This window comes from Pyxicephalus adspersus, chromosome 9, assembly GCF_032062135.1.
Source record: "Pyxicephalus adspersus chromosome 9, UCB_Pads_2.0, whole genome shotgun sequence".
Taxonomy (NCBI): Eukaryota; Metazoa; Chordata; class Amphibia; order Anura; family Pyxicephalidae; genus Pyxicephalus; species Pyxicephalus adspersus.
The window spans coordinates 52,102,517-52,117,734 of record NC_092866.1 but is presented as its reverse complement, the minus strand read 5'-3'; the positions used below and the strand labels follow the sequence as shown (position 1 = coordinate 52,117,734).

At 38.9% G+C, this 15,218-nt stretch overlaps 2 protein-coding genes across 3 annotated transcripts in view; one reads left to right on the top strand and one right to left on the bottom strand.

Moving 5' to 3' along the window:
* Nucleotides 1–1,306: 1,306 nt before the first annotated feature.
* PTPMT1 (protein tyrosine phosphatase mitochondrial 1) lies at nucleotides 1,307–6,290 on the top strand. The gene is made up of 4 exons (XM_072421912.1): nucleotides 1,307–1,536; nucleotides 2,308–2,388; nucleotides 4,022–4,213; nucleotides 5,696–6,290. The coding sequence occupies exons 1-4, from the start codon at nucleotides 1,375–1,377 to the stop codon at nucleotides 5,837–5,839; spliced, it is 579 nt and encodes a 192-aa protein (XP_072278013.1). The 5' UTR covers nucleotides 1,307–1,374; the 3' UTR covers nucleotides 5,840–6,290.
* A 1,181-nt stretch (nucleotides 6,291–7,471) lies between these two features.
* Nucleotides 7,472–15,218, bottom strand: part of KBTBD4 (kelch repeat and BTB domain containing 4) — a 14,878-nt gene continuing 7,131 nt past the window's right edge. For both annotated transcript variants that reach the window (XM_072421908.1, XM_072421907.1), the window contains exons 3-4: nucleotides 13,250–13,356; nucleotides 7,472–12,550 (exon numbers count right to left, since the gene is read on the bottom strand). In XM_072421908.1, the coding sequence (XP_072278009.1) occupies nucleotides 11,690–12,550; nucleotides 13,250–13,356 (968 nt within the window). In that variant the 3' untranslated portion in view covers nucleotides 7,472–11,689. The remainder of the gene's footprint in view (nucleotides 12,551–13,249; nucleotides 13,357–15,218) is intronic.

Sequence of the window (15,218 nt, the reverse complement as noted above, 5' to 3'; positions counted from 1 at the left end):
ACAGGAGGAGAGGACCCTGCCCCAAAGAGCTTACAATCTAGTAGGTGGATACAGTCTAAGATCCATTTTAGGGGGAAGCCAATTAACCTAACTGCATGTTTTTGGAATGTGGGAGGAAACTGCAGTACGCATAGGAAAGCCAAACAAATACGGGGAGAACCTGCAAATGCCAATATCTGGATTTTTAAATGCATTTACAGTGATAAGGGTGATAGTGACGGCATAAGGAGGCTACCACTGCTGGGGAATAATTCATTTATAATTAACTTCACAGAGAAGTTCAACAGGATCGGGGCCGGGACCACTGCTACCCTGCAGTTTGGAATTTTTTAAGTATGAAATTGGAGAGCTTTGACCTTCTGCTCTGTACTTTTGTCAGAACCTATGGCTTGGAAAGTATGGGGCTAGTGGTGCTGTTTTACACTAAGGTCAGATAATTGATGAGTTGATTTATGTTAACAATCATGTTGGGTGCAAAGTAACCGTTATCTATGACCACTAATATTGTGAGGGTGGGGGACATTTTTAGTGCCACTGATTACCAATGCTATGGATTTATGTTTATTTCTGCCGCTAAGCATCTATGCTATGATGGAGGATTGTCTTTTTTGGCATGACAACCGATGTGGTGGTAGGGAGTATTTTTGCTTGTGGAGGGACTAAGTTTCTGCCATGACAATCTAAACTGGGGTGTTGATTATTTTTGCTGCTTTTACAACCAATGGCGAGCAAAGGACTATTTTTGTTGCCGAGACAACCATTGCTGGTGAATTTACAGTTTTTGCTGACATGACAACCAATGCTGGGGCATTGACTGCTAGTGTTGCCATGACGACCCGTGCATGTGAAGGGTCTATTCTAGCTGCCATGACAGCCAATGCTGAGTGTGGGAAAATTTATAGAATATTTATAGTTTGTGGTGAAGGGGGCTATTTTTTTCTGCCAAGGATAATCAATCGCTGGCAGCACAAAAGCTAACAAGTATTAATTTATACAGCAAGCACACCCCAGGTTATGTATGTCCATGTGTTTTTCTTCCACGTTCTGATTCTGGAAATATGGTTTCAGTGCCTTATAAGAACAAGCTTGCAAATAACACTGGATGCTTGCACGCTCTAGGCCAGAGAACTAGGCAGTTAAGCCAGTATCAGAGTGACTTACACATTTTAAATATTAAGTACTATGTATGTTTTTTTATGAAATAATTTAACCAAGCAATAGAAGTTAAACTAAACCATTACAAACATTTGCCCTTATCAAATATGGCATCGTCCAACTTCCGCCCTTAAATTATGACACTGTCAGGACGAAGGCGGAAGTGCCAGGATCCAATATGGAGGACACAGGTATCAAGGTTACTGGCGAACATGCTTGATGAGAATCATGTCTCTGCAATCGATGGCGACCCGTGTCCTATTTTATCCTACTTTGCTGTATAACGTGGTAATGGAAAAGATCTCTAGCCGGAAGTGGTATGATAGGATCGATGACACGGTCATACTGGGAGCGCTGCCCTTCCGAGGGATGAGTGAGAAGGTGAGTGCGCATGCGCAGTCCTCTTCCTGTAGGTAGACAGATTCGTGTTGAATCAAAAGTTGTAATAGTTTAAGATTTTTTTGTGTTGGTCATTTTCGACCTGCTGCAAAGTAAACTCCAGCTCCTGCACTGTTTTCAAATTGTATATCTAATAATAATACTTTTTGTATTAGTAAAAAATAAATAGCTTTCAATAAAGGCATAAATAGCTGCAATAATCATCTTCTAGCCACATATTTCCCAGCAGTACATTTCCCTAGATGTCCTCAGTCTGATTACAGAAATTCAGCCTACTTCCTCCTAGTTTAGGTCATCCTGAACTCTCTCTCCAATCTGTAACTGGACAGTAAAAGGAGAAGCAGCTACATATTACTTACTCCTACAGTATGCTACTTCACCCACCTCTTAGATTGTAAGCTCTTGGGGGCAGGGTCCTCTCCTCCTGTGTCACTGCCTGTATTTGTCTGTCATTTGCAACCCCTATTTAATGTACAGCGCTGCGTAATATGTTGGCGCTATATAAATACTGTTTAATAGTAAGGAATTGCTCATCTTCCTGTTACTCTGCTCTCTTCTACTATCATCATGCTTCTTGCTATATAGAGAGGCAAGAGGAAAAGCTATTCGCTACTGCCAACTCCTTTTACACAACTGTTACCCAAAAGGTCACCCTGCATAAATGTAGCAATGGACAGCCAGCATCCCTACAACTGCTCTGTTATTCATAACATTCTGCATGTAAAATAATTCACCTTAATATGTTTTCTGCAGTTGATTGAGGAAGAGAACGTACATGGGGTCATCACTATGAATGAGGAATATGAGACCAGACTGCTGTGTCACTCTTCTCAGGTAAGGAATATAAGGTAACATGCATTTACCTTCCACTCAGTCACCTTGCATTTCTCTATGGGGACATGTAGCGAAAAGCCATAAGTTTTCAGGATGCCATGGCTAACTAAGTGCAAGGGGTGACTGCAGAGCCTCCGGAGATGGAATAAGTATGAGGGGTATAGGAAATCATAGGCTCATCTGGGGTCTGTAATAGAGGCTATAGGAAAAGTGGGGCGGTGGCAAAAAGAAAAACAACTCCAAAAAGTAAAGTTATTCTTTTTAAAAACATCCCAACATTCAAAAACATGCAGTTAGGTTAATTGGCTCCCCCAAAATTAACCTTAGACTGTATTAAAGACATATGACTATTGGAGGGGTTTGTGAGCTCCGTTGAGGGACATCTAGTGATATGACTATGGTCTTAAATAATACACAGAAAATCAGGTTTTAGTGCAATTTGCTTTCAGTTTTTTTTTAGTGATTTGTGATGTATTTTTTTTTTGTTTTCATGTGTATTTGTAGTTTTAAATGACATCACGGAAGGAAAGATGTCAAAGGAAGCACTTTGAATACCCTTTGGGTAAAAATAAAGTGCAAAGGTATTACGCTTTTGTTGCTTTGGTATTTTTTTTTCCCTTTAGCTTTAGTTTAGCAGCAGTGCATAGAAATGTGCACAGCTGAGTGTTAGAAAACATTTCACTTACGACAACACGTTAGTAGTAATGTTGGGCTATGGTCACACTGGCAGTCAGGTTGTGATGCTTTTACCACTTGTCTCTCTGGAGATTCTACATTGCAGCATCTCCCTCTGGAAGCTCTATAGGGAATGAATAGTGGAGGCAGTGACTGGTACAGTAGTAGTCTTTAAGAGCCAGTACTGCGGTGTGAGGTGCAAGGTGCCAGCCGCAGGAAGGGACACGGGATCACTCGATCCTAAGGAAGGTCTGAACCTGTGCTTAGGCTGACTTTTCTTTTCGGAATCAATTGTCCTTCCAGATGCAAAACATTTGCAACTAAAAAGTCCTCACCTATCCACTCATTGGGGTCTATTTATATAGTGAATCTGACATTCATTGAAACACTCCCTGGTGGGGAATCAATTAATATTAATATATATTATTTATTATTTGAAACACACAGACCTGGAAAGTTCTGCAACAGAGAATGTCAGATTCTCTACTTTATACATTAACATCAAAATGTGAATGGGACCTTAAAAAATGAATCATCAATCATGTCCAGTTCTGTATTTTAAAATTTACACCTCACACATTCACATTATTATTAATATTAATAACTTGTATTTATATAGTGCCAGCATATTATGTAGCGCAGTATAAATAAATCCATAGTCATGTCACTAGCTGTCCCTCAAAGGAGCTCACAATCTAATGGAGCTGTGCTGGGGCAGAATTGTAATAATCTTTATTAATAAAAGAAATGCCAGCACAGTGATCCAGAACAAATTCAGCTTCTATTAAACTAGACTCTAATATAAGCTATTGGATTCACCATCAGTGAAAGTTGGGAACTAGCATGCAGTCCAAGAGGTCAGTTATATTGGCAGCCTTTGTATGACGCTTCCTTTATGTGTTACTTCCCCTTTAGCTCTATATTCATTAACCTAAATGGTTTGTTGATTTGTGTGCAGCAGTGGGAAGCCCTTGGTGTGGAGCAGCTGAGACTCAGCACTGTTGACTTCACCGGAGTCCCAACATTGGAGAACTTACAAAAAGGTGTGGAGTTTGTACACCGACACCAGGAAAAGGGTCACAGTGTTTACATCCACTGCAAAGCTGGAAGATCCAGAAGTACCACCATGGTGGCTGCTTACTTAATAAAGGTGAGAGTCATAAAACAAATATACTGGAAGGCAGAACTCCAGTGCTCTGTGGCGGCAGAGCTTAGTAACAGTCACACCCCTCAGGATACTCATACATACTTGTATAGAAGAGGAAGAGAGCAGGGGGTGGGTGTATGGACAGGTCTGATTGCTGAGAGCACTGCACAGATCATATGAAAATAGAGAAATACTAAAATAATTGTTTTAATGGCTGTTTGTGATTCTAAAGGATAGATTTCCCATCACTGTTTTTTTTTATGACATCAGGAAAAAGAAATGAGGGAAATGCAGGTCATACAGCAGATGACAATATAAGAAAAATGTAGAGGGGTACTAACTGTTCCTCAAACATTTGTTTTACTTTGGTACTTTTACTTGGTAAGTTAGAGAGATCTTTAGTCAGGTCAGTGACTATCTGACATCATGTAAACAGGACACGAATTGAAGTGTAATCTCTGCCATGGGGTCAGGGCCCGGTAATAATGACCATTACATGTTCTAACCCTTCCCTACTCTACCCAAAACAATGTTGACAGGAGTTAGGCTTTAAATAAAGCAGACCTATCATGACATTTTTAATATTATATGAAAGGGTGTCTCATCTTTTTATATATTGGTAAATACATTTTGATTTTTTTCGGGGTGGACCCCTCCTTTTCCATTTTTACTGTTTCGGCAGTAAAGACTGAATGGGAAACCCAGAGCCTCCTGGGATATTTACGTCATATATCTCAGCAGGCTTCCGCTAATGTGCATGCAAGGGGCTTCCTGAAACCTAAGAAAAAGTGTGGGTCCCACACATGTGTAGAAGATGGTGGTGCTCACTGGTTCCTCTGTCCCGGAAAGAGGAAGAAAACCAAAAGGCGCTGTCTATATACTACACTAGGTCCAGAACCTGGTGACAAACAAGCTGCAAGGAGATGTATCTATGATGTCTAAGGTATGGAAGAAGAGGTTGGGTAATGCTGGGTATCGCCCAACTTGGAAGTAGAAAGGCAGAGGAATTGCCAAATATAGACCTGTGCAACAGTGTCAATAAGGTTTAAAAAACAGGCAGCAATTTCTGAAAATGTAATAACATTTAAAAGTGGAGTTTGGCTTTAAATATTGTGATGACTGTGGTACATTGATGGTTTAATCACAGTAAGGCTATGTACACAAGTCAGATGATTCTCGATAGTCACCTCAGGGCTGATATCGAATAAGGATCTGGCGTGTGTACAGCGCTCATCCGATGTCGTTCGGATCCACGAACAATCGCAATACAAGTGAAGGAGAGGGAGAGAGCACAGCGGGGTGCCGCTCTATCGTTCTCTTCCCTTCCTTTTCCTTAGAGCAGAACGGTGCTGTATGTACATCACTCGTTCAGTCTTTTGTCGTTTGAAAGTATCGTTAAAGATCCTTTCCAACAACAATTATTGAATGTGTGTACACAGCCTTAAAAATACTGTTTTTGATCTCTTTTTTTATTTATTTTAACAGAGGCACAAATGGGAGCCAGACATTGCCACGACCTTCATAGCAAATATCCGACCCCACATCTTAATCCACAGCAAACAACGTCAAATGCTGGAGATGTTTTACCAATCCCTCACTAACTCAGAATCTTTAGGCAACGGTGGTTGACATCATGGGAAGCTGCACAATTTTCCACTTTGTTAAAGAATAAACACAAACGAGACTGTAGAAAGGGCGCTGATAATGTGCTGTAACAAACAACCAATCAGATTTTATTTATCGTTAGTAAAGCTAAATCCTAATTGGTCATTGGTTAACTGCACTTTTTAGTTGACTTCATTTTTTGTTTCAGACTTTAAGATGGTCTATTAAAAATGTGTTTTTACATGCTTGTGTACATGAGGTCTTATACTCCTTTGAGGGAACATTTTTCAAATAAACGTTGGTGAGAAATCACTGGTTTATTATTTTGAATGTTGAAATACATGTGCATTCGTCATTTGTAAATGCAACAGACATAAAATTGTTGTTCCAGTTTTGTATTTAGGACTGAATAACAGAATAACACATGGATTAAACCAAATGTGAACCAATCAATAAAATATCATATACTATTAAAGCGGACTTATTGGCACATTTGTTAGTTTATATAAAAGGGCAAAAAACTCTTATATAAGGGGAAAAATGTGGTTTTTTTTTACATCATGTATCCCAGGCTGATATCATTTCCAGCCTGTGCTGGAATGAATACAGGATATTAATGAGTGTGTGGCCAGATTTGTTGGATTGTCATATAAGTTCTGTTATTGTTAGAAAAATTACCACTATTGTGATTGCCACATCCATCCATCGACTACTCTGTCAGTTTTATCATTTCTTTATAAATGAGTAAAATCGAAGCAATCTATAAATGGCGCTACATACCATTGGTAGAACCTACACACACATGGGGCCTGACGTATTATAGCTCTCCAGGATTGGAGAAGATTGACTATGATGTGTGAATCCAAGTAATCGAGGAAACCTGCACTAAATCTGGTCCAGGATTGGAAACATTTGCCAACAAATAGCAAATTACTTTAAGAAATCCATTCCAGGTTTGCTGCATCATCCTGGTTATCACATAATAGTCCATCTTTTCCAGTCATGGAGAGCTTAGATTGTAAGCTTTTCTGGGCAGAGTCTTCACCTCCTCCTGTGTCACTGTCTTTGTCTGTCATTTGCAACTGTTTTTTAATGTACAGCACTGCATAATATGTTGGCACTATATAAAGACTATTTAATAACAATAAAATAATAATACCAGGTTAGCAACTGGGGCAGTGGTAAAATTACAGTGCACAGACCTAAAATTTGGCTGATGGACCTGAGCATTATCATGGGAAAACTTGCCCTATACTTAAATGCAAATAGTATTGTTGGGGGCTTCTGTGGGTAAGTGCTGGCACAGTGAACATATCCGCGTAAGAGACAACCTGCATAGGAAAGGTGACGGTATCTTTCTAAAATGAATACTCATTAAGAACAATCATTTTCCTAAAAGAATATTTTGTAGCATAGCGCTCCTGGCTTTAAAAGAAAGGTTTTCAGTATACCGCAGAACCCTGAACATTAAAACGTGTGACTAAACGGCTTTCTTTTTTTTTTCTCTGTGTTTCTAATACTCTCTTGTTAAGAGTTTCTAGATAACAGACTTCATACCCTTACATATCATGCAATAGACAAAACAAGTGTTTCATATTCTCCAGAAGCTCACTTCCCACCAGATGTTATCAGTAACAAGATCACATGACTACGGTATTGCTGATAAATGTGTTCATTGCATAGTAAGTAAACATAACATCCACACTTCACCCTTAGGAATCATTTACTTAACATTTAACTCCAACAGTAGTCATTATCTTTAACTCCTAATAACAAAACAGGTTCTCACATTTAACATCAAAATCCATAGAACAGGTAAATAGTCATCTAGAAGCTGTTTTACTTTACATAGAACGTGTAATTTTGCACACCCAGTCCTGAAAATTCACACAGTCAGTTGTCCTGAAGTCATAACCATGCCCGCCGGCCTACAACCAGGCTAACAAGAAGTTGATGCACACATCCAGGTCACCAGTCCGCTCTCTTCTTCTGCAAGTGTTCATAGGTAGAACATAGGCTGTGCTATTCCTTCCCTCCCTTAGTCTGCGGTACAGATTTCTAAATATTAAAGCTAATCTCCAGGTTTGCCAATACATTTTTTTGCAGATATGGCTTTTTTGTATTTTTTTTATCTTTACTTATCCTGGTGGCTGGCGTGCTTTCCTCTTATTCAGCTGATAATGACACTTAGCTTTTTACCTTTACAATGCCGAGCTGCTGTCCCTGCATTGTGTGGGTTGAAGTTCATTGCCTGTGACTGCAGCCATAGTGTATAAAAGAAGAAAAAGAATGAGGTTCACGGCTCAGGGATTGTATGAAGTATATACGTGTATTTGTTACATGGTATCAAAGAAAAACATTTACATAACGCAATCAGGTATTTTACCTTGGTTCTGTTAACACTTCACAGGACCAGGGTATTATATACTAGACACAGTACTTCTATGTCATCAACTTATTGTTTGGACCAGGACCAAGGTAAAATACGTGATTGCGTTATGTAAATGTTTTTCTTTGATACTATGTACAATCTATATACTTTCATACAATCCCTGAGCTAAGTGAACCTAATTCTTTTTCTTCTTTTATACATTATATATGATTGATTCATGAGGTGGCTGAACATTTAAAGTTATTAGTGAAGATAGGGGAACACCCTTAATGAACTTCCATATGCAGCCATAGTGGCATACAGAAGAGGCTACAGGACTTGTCGCACAGTGGAGCAGTCTGAGGGAGCAAGGCATACAATAATTTAAAGTACTTTTTACTAAGCTCCAAGTGATCCACAGCATAAGACCTTTTTTTTTTTTTTTTACTGAACCTGAAGTTAAGCTTTATGGCAGATATATTTCTAAAATTCTATTGTAAGTAATTTTTTTTTTGTAATAAATAGTCAAATTGTGTGTGTTTTTTTTTTTTGCTGGAGCTAGATTTACAGTGGAACGAGATCAGTTTAGCCCACAGATATCTGGAAGTGGAGAATATTGTAATGTCTAACCTTAGCACTTTAACTTTTACATTTTTTAGTACAGAAAAAGTGCTGGTCCTCCCTCTAGTGGTCATTTGATATATGACACCACCATCAGTCAGCCTTATTTTTGTACCAACAACTGCTGATACAAACTTTGCTTTGATTGCAGTCAGGCTGCCCACATACATCCACTACTACTATGGCTACTCCTGTGTTTCTAAAACAAACTAAACAGAGTTAGGCTATTATTTACATTACCTGATGTATTTACATTTATATATAATGCATTTATACTGAAAGAATAAAGAATACTTCATTTTTATAGTTATATAATTTTAATGTAGTACCTGATTTCCAACAGACTGCTATGAATTAAAGCACTTGATTGTCTTTGAATACATATTCTATAAAAAAGGAGGGCTGGCATATGAATACTAGTGCATATGTTGCTGTTGGTCACAGCAAATAACTAAATTCATCATTTAAAGCCCAATCAAAACCATAGATATACAATCTAGTGCATTTTACGGTATTGCCTTTTTAAAAAGCAGATATGCAGAGTCTAAACATGACTATCTAGACCAATGAAACCAGAATGTGACCCAGTGCTATCAGTAACTAGCTCTCATTTGACTCATCTGATATTCTCTTCTCTCCTTCCCCACAATAGAAATCTCCCGAGCTGTCTAGCAAAAGTAAAAGCAACAGGGTTATAGTTTATCCAATACTGGTCACTTTTGCTGGATTGATTGGTCTAAAATCAAATGTGAAGACACATATGGAAAATGCAGCAAAATCTTTACCACCATTTCTAGTTATAACAAGCCCTTAGATTGCAGAAATTCTAAAGCAATGTTTTACAGTTCTGAGGAATGACAGTGGGTTGGAATCACCTAATTATTTTACTATCTATCAAAAAGTCTGCTTGTGAGCTCTATACTATACCTATGATACTGTCTCTACCCACTTCCCAACTATATTAAACAAGGATCTCATTGCGGTGTTGGAAATTGAGTAACATTTTAAAAATGCAGATATTTAAAAAAAATGAGGGCACACAACCTAAAGATCGGTTTTAGGTAAAATGTCCCAAACATTGGAAAAGCAGCAATTATACACACTAAATTTTTATTTTGCTTTTTTCCTGTTAGATAAAATATATAGACAAAATGTGGATTGTCATATGGGTGTGGATCCCATCACACCCATATGAGCTTGTTGGTCATTCCATACCAAATATGTAATAGGGCAATAATTTAACGCTTCTCCCAGGAAAGTTTACAATATTTTGGAATGTAAACCCAGTAAGTCTATTGAGAATTTGTGAAGGTGCTTGACGAGAAGACCCGACCCATAGTCAATGATCCCCCATTCATCCCAGAGGTGTTCAGGGGGGTTAGGTTTAGGGCTCTTTGCAGAATACTTCTGTATTGCTCATGCTATGTATTTCTGAAGCTGGTTTATGCACAGGCCTAGCCCAAACTGAAATCACTAAAGGCATATAAAGAGCTTGTAGGATTAAAATGACCCTTCTCCAGAAACTAACATTTTAGAGCTGTGTTTCTCCACCTTTTTAACAAGGGGGACTGTTGAAATAGCTTTCATATCTTCAGGGAACCCCTACTATATTTACTATATCCACAGCTACATTACTGTGGTTGAAACAAAAATGTTTCCTACATTGCTGGCCAATGGGAAGAACTTCACCCTTACAGATCATTGGTGTCACTTTCCCATGGCTCAAAGAACCTCCACATAACCCCAGTTAAGAAACACTGTTTTAGAGGGTCCACATATATCTGGCCATTTAATAGGTATAATGGTCAAGTGTTTGGCCAAATAGCGTACATCTGCAGTGATCTCCCCAACCCCCTTTAGCCAGGTGCACCACCCAGCACTATTTAGCAACCACCTGGCTGTTTTTGGGTGGTTACTGAAGAGTTGGGTCACCATACATGGGCTGCCACCCTCCTACAATTTCTTCCCACCCGACTTATTAAAAAAAAAAAAAATACTGGGTTGATGCCTCCGCTTTAAGTTCCACCCAACATTTTTGTTTTTGAGCCTATTTAGGAAATTTCACCTCACTTTCTATGTATAGGTGCTGACAATATTTAGGAGAAGTCATCTTAATAGGGACAGAGGTATTCATAGCAAAGTTTACAAAATCTGTCAGGATCTGTTGCAATATACCTATTTCTATGATATTGTGCAACATATTTGGGAAGTAAAGTTTCATTGAGTGTTTTTTATAGTTTTAGTTTGGTTCTTAAAGCACAAAAGGGAGAAAACTCTCTACTTGCAATTTCTTTGCTTTCTGCCCCAATTATCAGCCACCCATAAATTGCATTGTGAGACCAGGAGCAGAAAAGCAGCAATATTGTATAGCACTGCAAAGCAGAACCTGCTTATGTACAGTTGTCTCCATATACATGTATAATCAGAAACTATATAGAAACAGAAGGTTTCCATTTATAACACACGTTGACGACACTATTTACATCTAATTTAACTTTTTTACACATTATCTAAAAATTAATTAAAACACTATACATTCCCTTTAAAGTTACCCAGGAATAAAACAATCTACATTTGTTTTTGTGGGGGGGGGCTTTATCCTTAATCATATATATTACTTTAGCTAGATGTAACAAGAAAAAACGCTTCAGAAGACACAAAGCTGTTTCAGCATAGTACACCGAGTCCATTGTAATACACTGCTGGTCCCATCATTGTTTTACACTCAGTTTGATTGTTTTCTTTCTTCGTGATTCTTACAGCTGAGATGTCATGATCTTCCCGTTAGCAAGATCATGGCCTGTCAAAGCCACTGCTTGCACGTGTGTTTACTCTTTATATTCCCAAAAAAAAAAAAAAAAAAAAAAAAAAAAAAAAAGGCCTCATGCTAATAAGAACTGCAGGTTAGTTAGCAAAAAGCGAATGCCACTGGTAACTGTGACCACTGAAGTGGCGGGGTTGAGTTTAAAGGTGTTGGCGTCACCTTTCTTGTAGTGATCGCGGAAAACGTAGATGCAGCCATTGCAGCTGGCGATTTTCCAGAGAGAGGGCCGAGAACTCCACACCTCAGGGAGACAAAGCCGTGTGAAGCTGTCTAGGAGAGGATTATAACAAACCAGAGAGTCTCCCTCTGCAACGATGAACACCAGGTCCTTGTGAACAGCAGCATGCATGCGTCCAGCAAAAGGCAGAAGGTACGGTTTGACATGGCACTTCTCAGTGTTTGTGTCAAAACACTGAATAAGACGTGAGGGTTTAGTAAAAAAGTCCAGGTCATTCTCCTCACCTCCAAATAGGTAGATGAGTGTGCCAAGGTTTACACCAGCAGCACCTGAAATGGAGACTTCTAATTGGCTGGTTTCCGTCCATACATTATCTTGTACACGATAGTAAATGACTACATTGGAGAGAGAGTCCTGAAGCGTCTTTCCACCAAGAGAATAGATAGCATCCTTGCTAGGGACAGACACAAGTGTGTGCTGTAAGCGATCTCTTGGTAATGGAGCACAACGCTCCCAATCCATGGTCTCCATGTTACATTTCCACATTCTCCGGGGAATGGAGCCTCCTACCACATACAGGTCGGCCCCGTGCTTGCAGGCTGCCGTTATCTGATGACACAGACTGTTCTGTCCACTTACAGTTATAGAATCATCCTGTGCACAATGTAGGGAGACTGCGATAGAGTGTGTGCGAGACTCCTCCTTCCCAATCAGATAGATGTGCACATTTTCACCAATTTCCTGAAAAAATAAATGTTATATGTAATTGATATGAAATTTTATAGATAGAAGGTAGTGTTCTCCCCAGCCCCTTTTAGGTGGGTGCACCGCCCGGCTGTTTTTAGATGGCTACTGAGGAGTTGGGCCATAATACAGAGGCTTCCGTATAACTACACTATCTTCCCACCCAGCTTAAAAAAATGTCTGGGTTGAACACTGGAAGAATTTATTATAAAATAACTTACAACATGTTTGTTCAGCAAACTTAAACAGCCAGATATTTTAGCCCTCAAGGAAATTGCCATAATGAGAAAGTATGCAGTGAATATTTGTATATTATGGCAAACTTACCCGGAAAAGTAATCCTCATCAGTTGTTGGCAGGGTGTGGAAAGTGTAACTATTGCCCATATGCACTGAATTTACTTCATAGGTCCTCCCCTCCTCCTCTGTCGCTGTCTGTCTGTCATTTACAACCCCTATTTCATGTACAGTGCTGCATATTATGTTGGCGCTACATAAATACTGTTCATTAATAACAACAGAAGCAGAAAGGTACTTATTATTTTAATGCATGGCTTACCCAGTGGTGCATAAATGCTGAAACTTGGATAAAGTTAATTAATATAATCTGTATATACTATTCCAACAAAAGCAGCTAAGTAGCTACCTGCAAGTTATTAAAAGGTAAACTGTAGGATAATAGGATAGGATAGGATACCTTCAGGCTAGAGAGCAGCACCTCTGAAAACTCCTCTCTCTCTTCTTTGTTGTAGTGGACCCAGTTCTTTATGGCAGTGGTGGGATTCTGAGAACAGGGAACTCCATCTGATTGAAACAAAGTCAATAATGCTTACACATCAATTTAAAAGAAAATATAACTAATTGACATTAATACATAAGAGCAGTGGCTAAATTATACTTTATTAGACATAAAATGAATGAAAATAAACAAATCTGAGAAACAAGATTTTTTGATGGTCTGCCCAGCTGCTCCTCCTGATACAGACTAATAATGTCTGACAATACTTTAGGTTTTCTTTATACCTAACTAAATGATATAATTGCTGCCCCAAGCAAAAGACCAGATTTTTCTTCCTATGTATCCTTTTATTAAAGCTAAATTCTGTGATCTGACGAACATAAAAAAGAACTTCATCCTTTGGCTGTAGTACTCCCCAGCCCCTTTTAGCTGAGCGCACCATCCAACACTTTTAAGTAACCACCCGGCTGTTTTTGGGTTACAATACAAGGGCTGAAACCCACCTACAATTTTTCCCACCCGGCTTAAAAGAAATTCTGAGTTGAACACTGGTAGTATTCATCTCATGATCAGCGCTCTCTCCCACAGATTCATCACTCCTGGGCCTGGCTGCTGCTTGTTTTTCAGAATAAATGAGGCCCAATGTCATTCAACTTACTTCCCATGATTTCAGGCTGGTAATGACATGCCTCTGTATGCATGTCATCAGACAGAGTAGTGCCCACATGTTAATATGCGAGTTCTGCTCACTCAAGTAGGAAGGCCTGACCTCCACTGATGGTGAGAAAAATGTAGCACTCATTAAAACAGAAGACAAAGTCACCAGCACTGCAAAGTACAGGGTTCGTGCTTTATTATGAAAATACTGTCCCAACAAATTAAAAAAGCCAACATTTTAGAGCCACTTCCTCAAGGAAATATAGTGACATTGGCTTTTCAAACATGTTGTGACAGTGCTTTTATAATAAAGCAGGAACCCTGTACATAGGTGTGATGGTGTCTTCTGTTTTCATGCGTGCTACATTGGGCCATTTTTGGTTTTCACTTTAAGCACCCTTCCTCTTTTACAAGGTCTATTTGCTGTAAGTAGTGCATTCCTATCATGGACATTGTTAGAAAATATTGGATTTCCCCACTTCATTTATTCCGCTACTTTCTCCTTATTTCTTCCTGCTTGTTCAGTCCACACAAGGGCAGCTCTGATTTTTTGGAAGCAAAGCACCTCACCCTTACAAAGATGGCTTCATTCACACAGAGAAACAGTAAGAGTAAAAGGTAAGGAAGTCCTTGAAAAAACATTTTGCCTTTGTTATCTGTTTAAATTTTTTTTTAAGGCTGAGTACACGTCACATGATTCTCGTCCGATAATTGCCTCAAGGCTGATATTGGATGAGAATTTTGCCTGTACAACGTTTGTTGTCCTATGACCATTGTGGCAGGTCCACAGATGAAGAATGATTGTAATGAAAGTGAAGGGGAGAGAGCGCAGTGGGGTGCTGCTCTGTCATTCACCCGCTTTCCCTATCTATAGAGCAGAACGGTGCTGTATTTACAGAACTCGATCATGCAGTCTTTTGTCATTGGAAAGGATAATTTCCAACACAATTACTGCACATGGGTACACAGTCTAAGACACAGTGTTCATATAGGGTAGAATACTAAGCTTATATCAATAGAATCAGTGGGGACTCTTCCAGGACCATTCAGAAATTGTCAGGCCTATTTGACCTGCAGTTTATCTATTTAGAATAATTTTGACATACCCATAGATCCTGTCACATATTTAAAGAATTATGTACCGCACTGCATAATGTTGGGGCTATATAAGTCCTGTTTATTAATAATAATACAGTGTGCTTGTTTAAAATAATCACATATATATATATATATATATATATATATATATATATATATATATATATATATA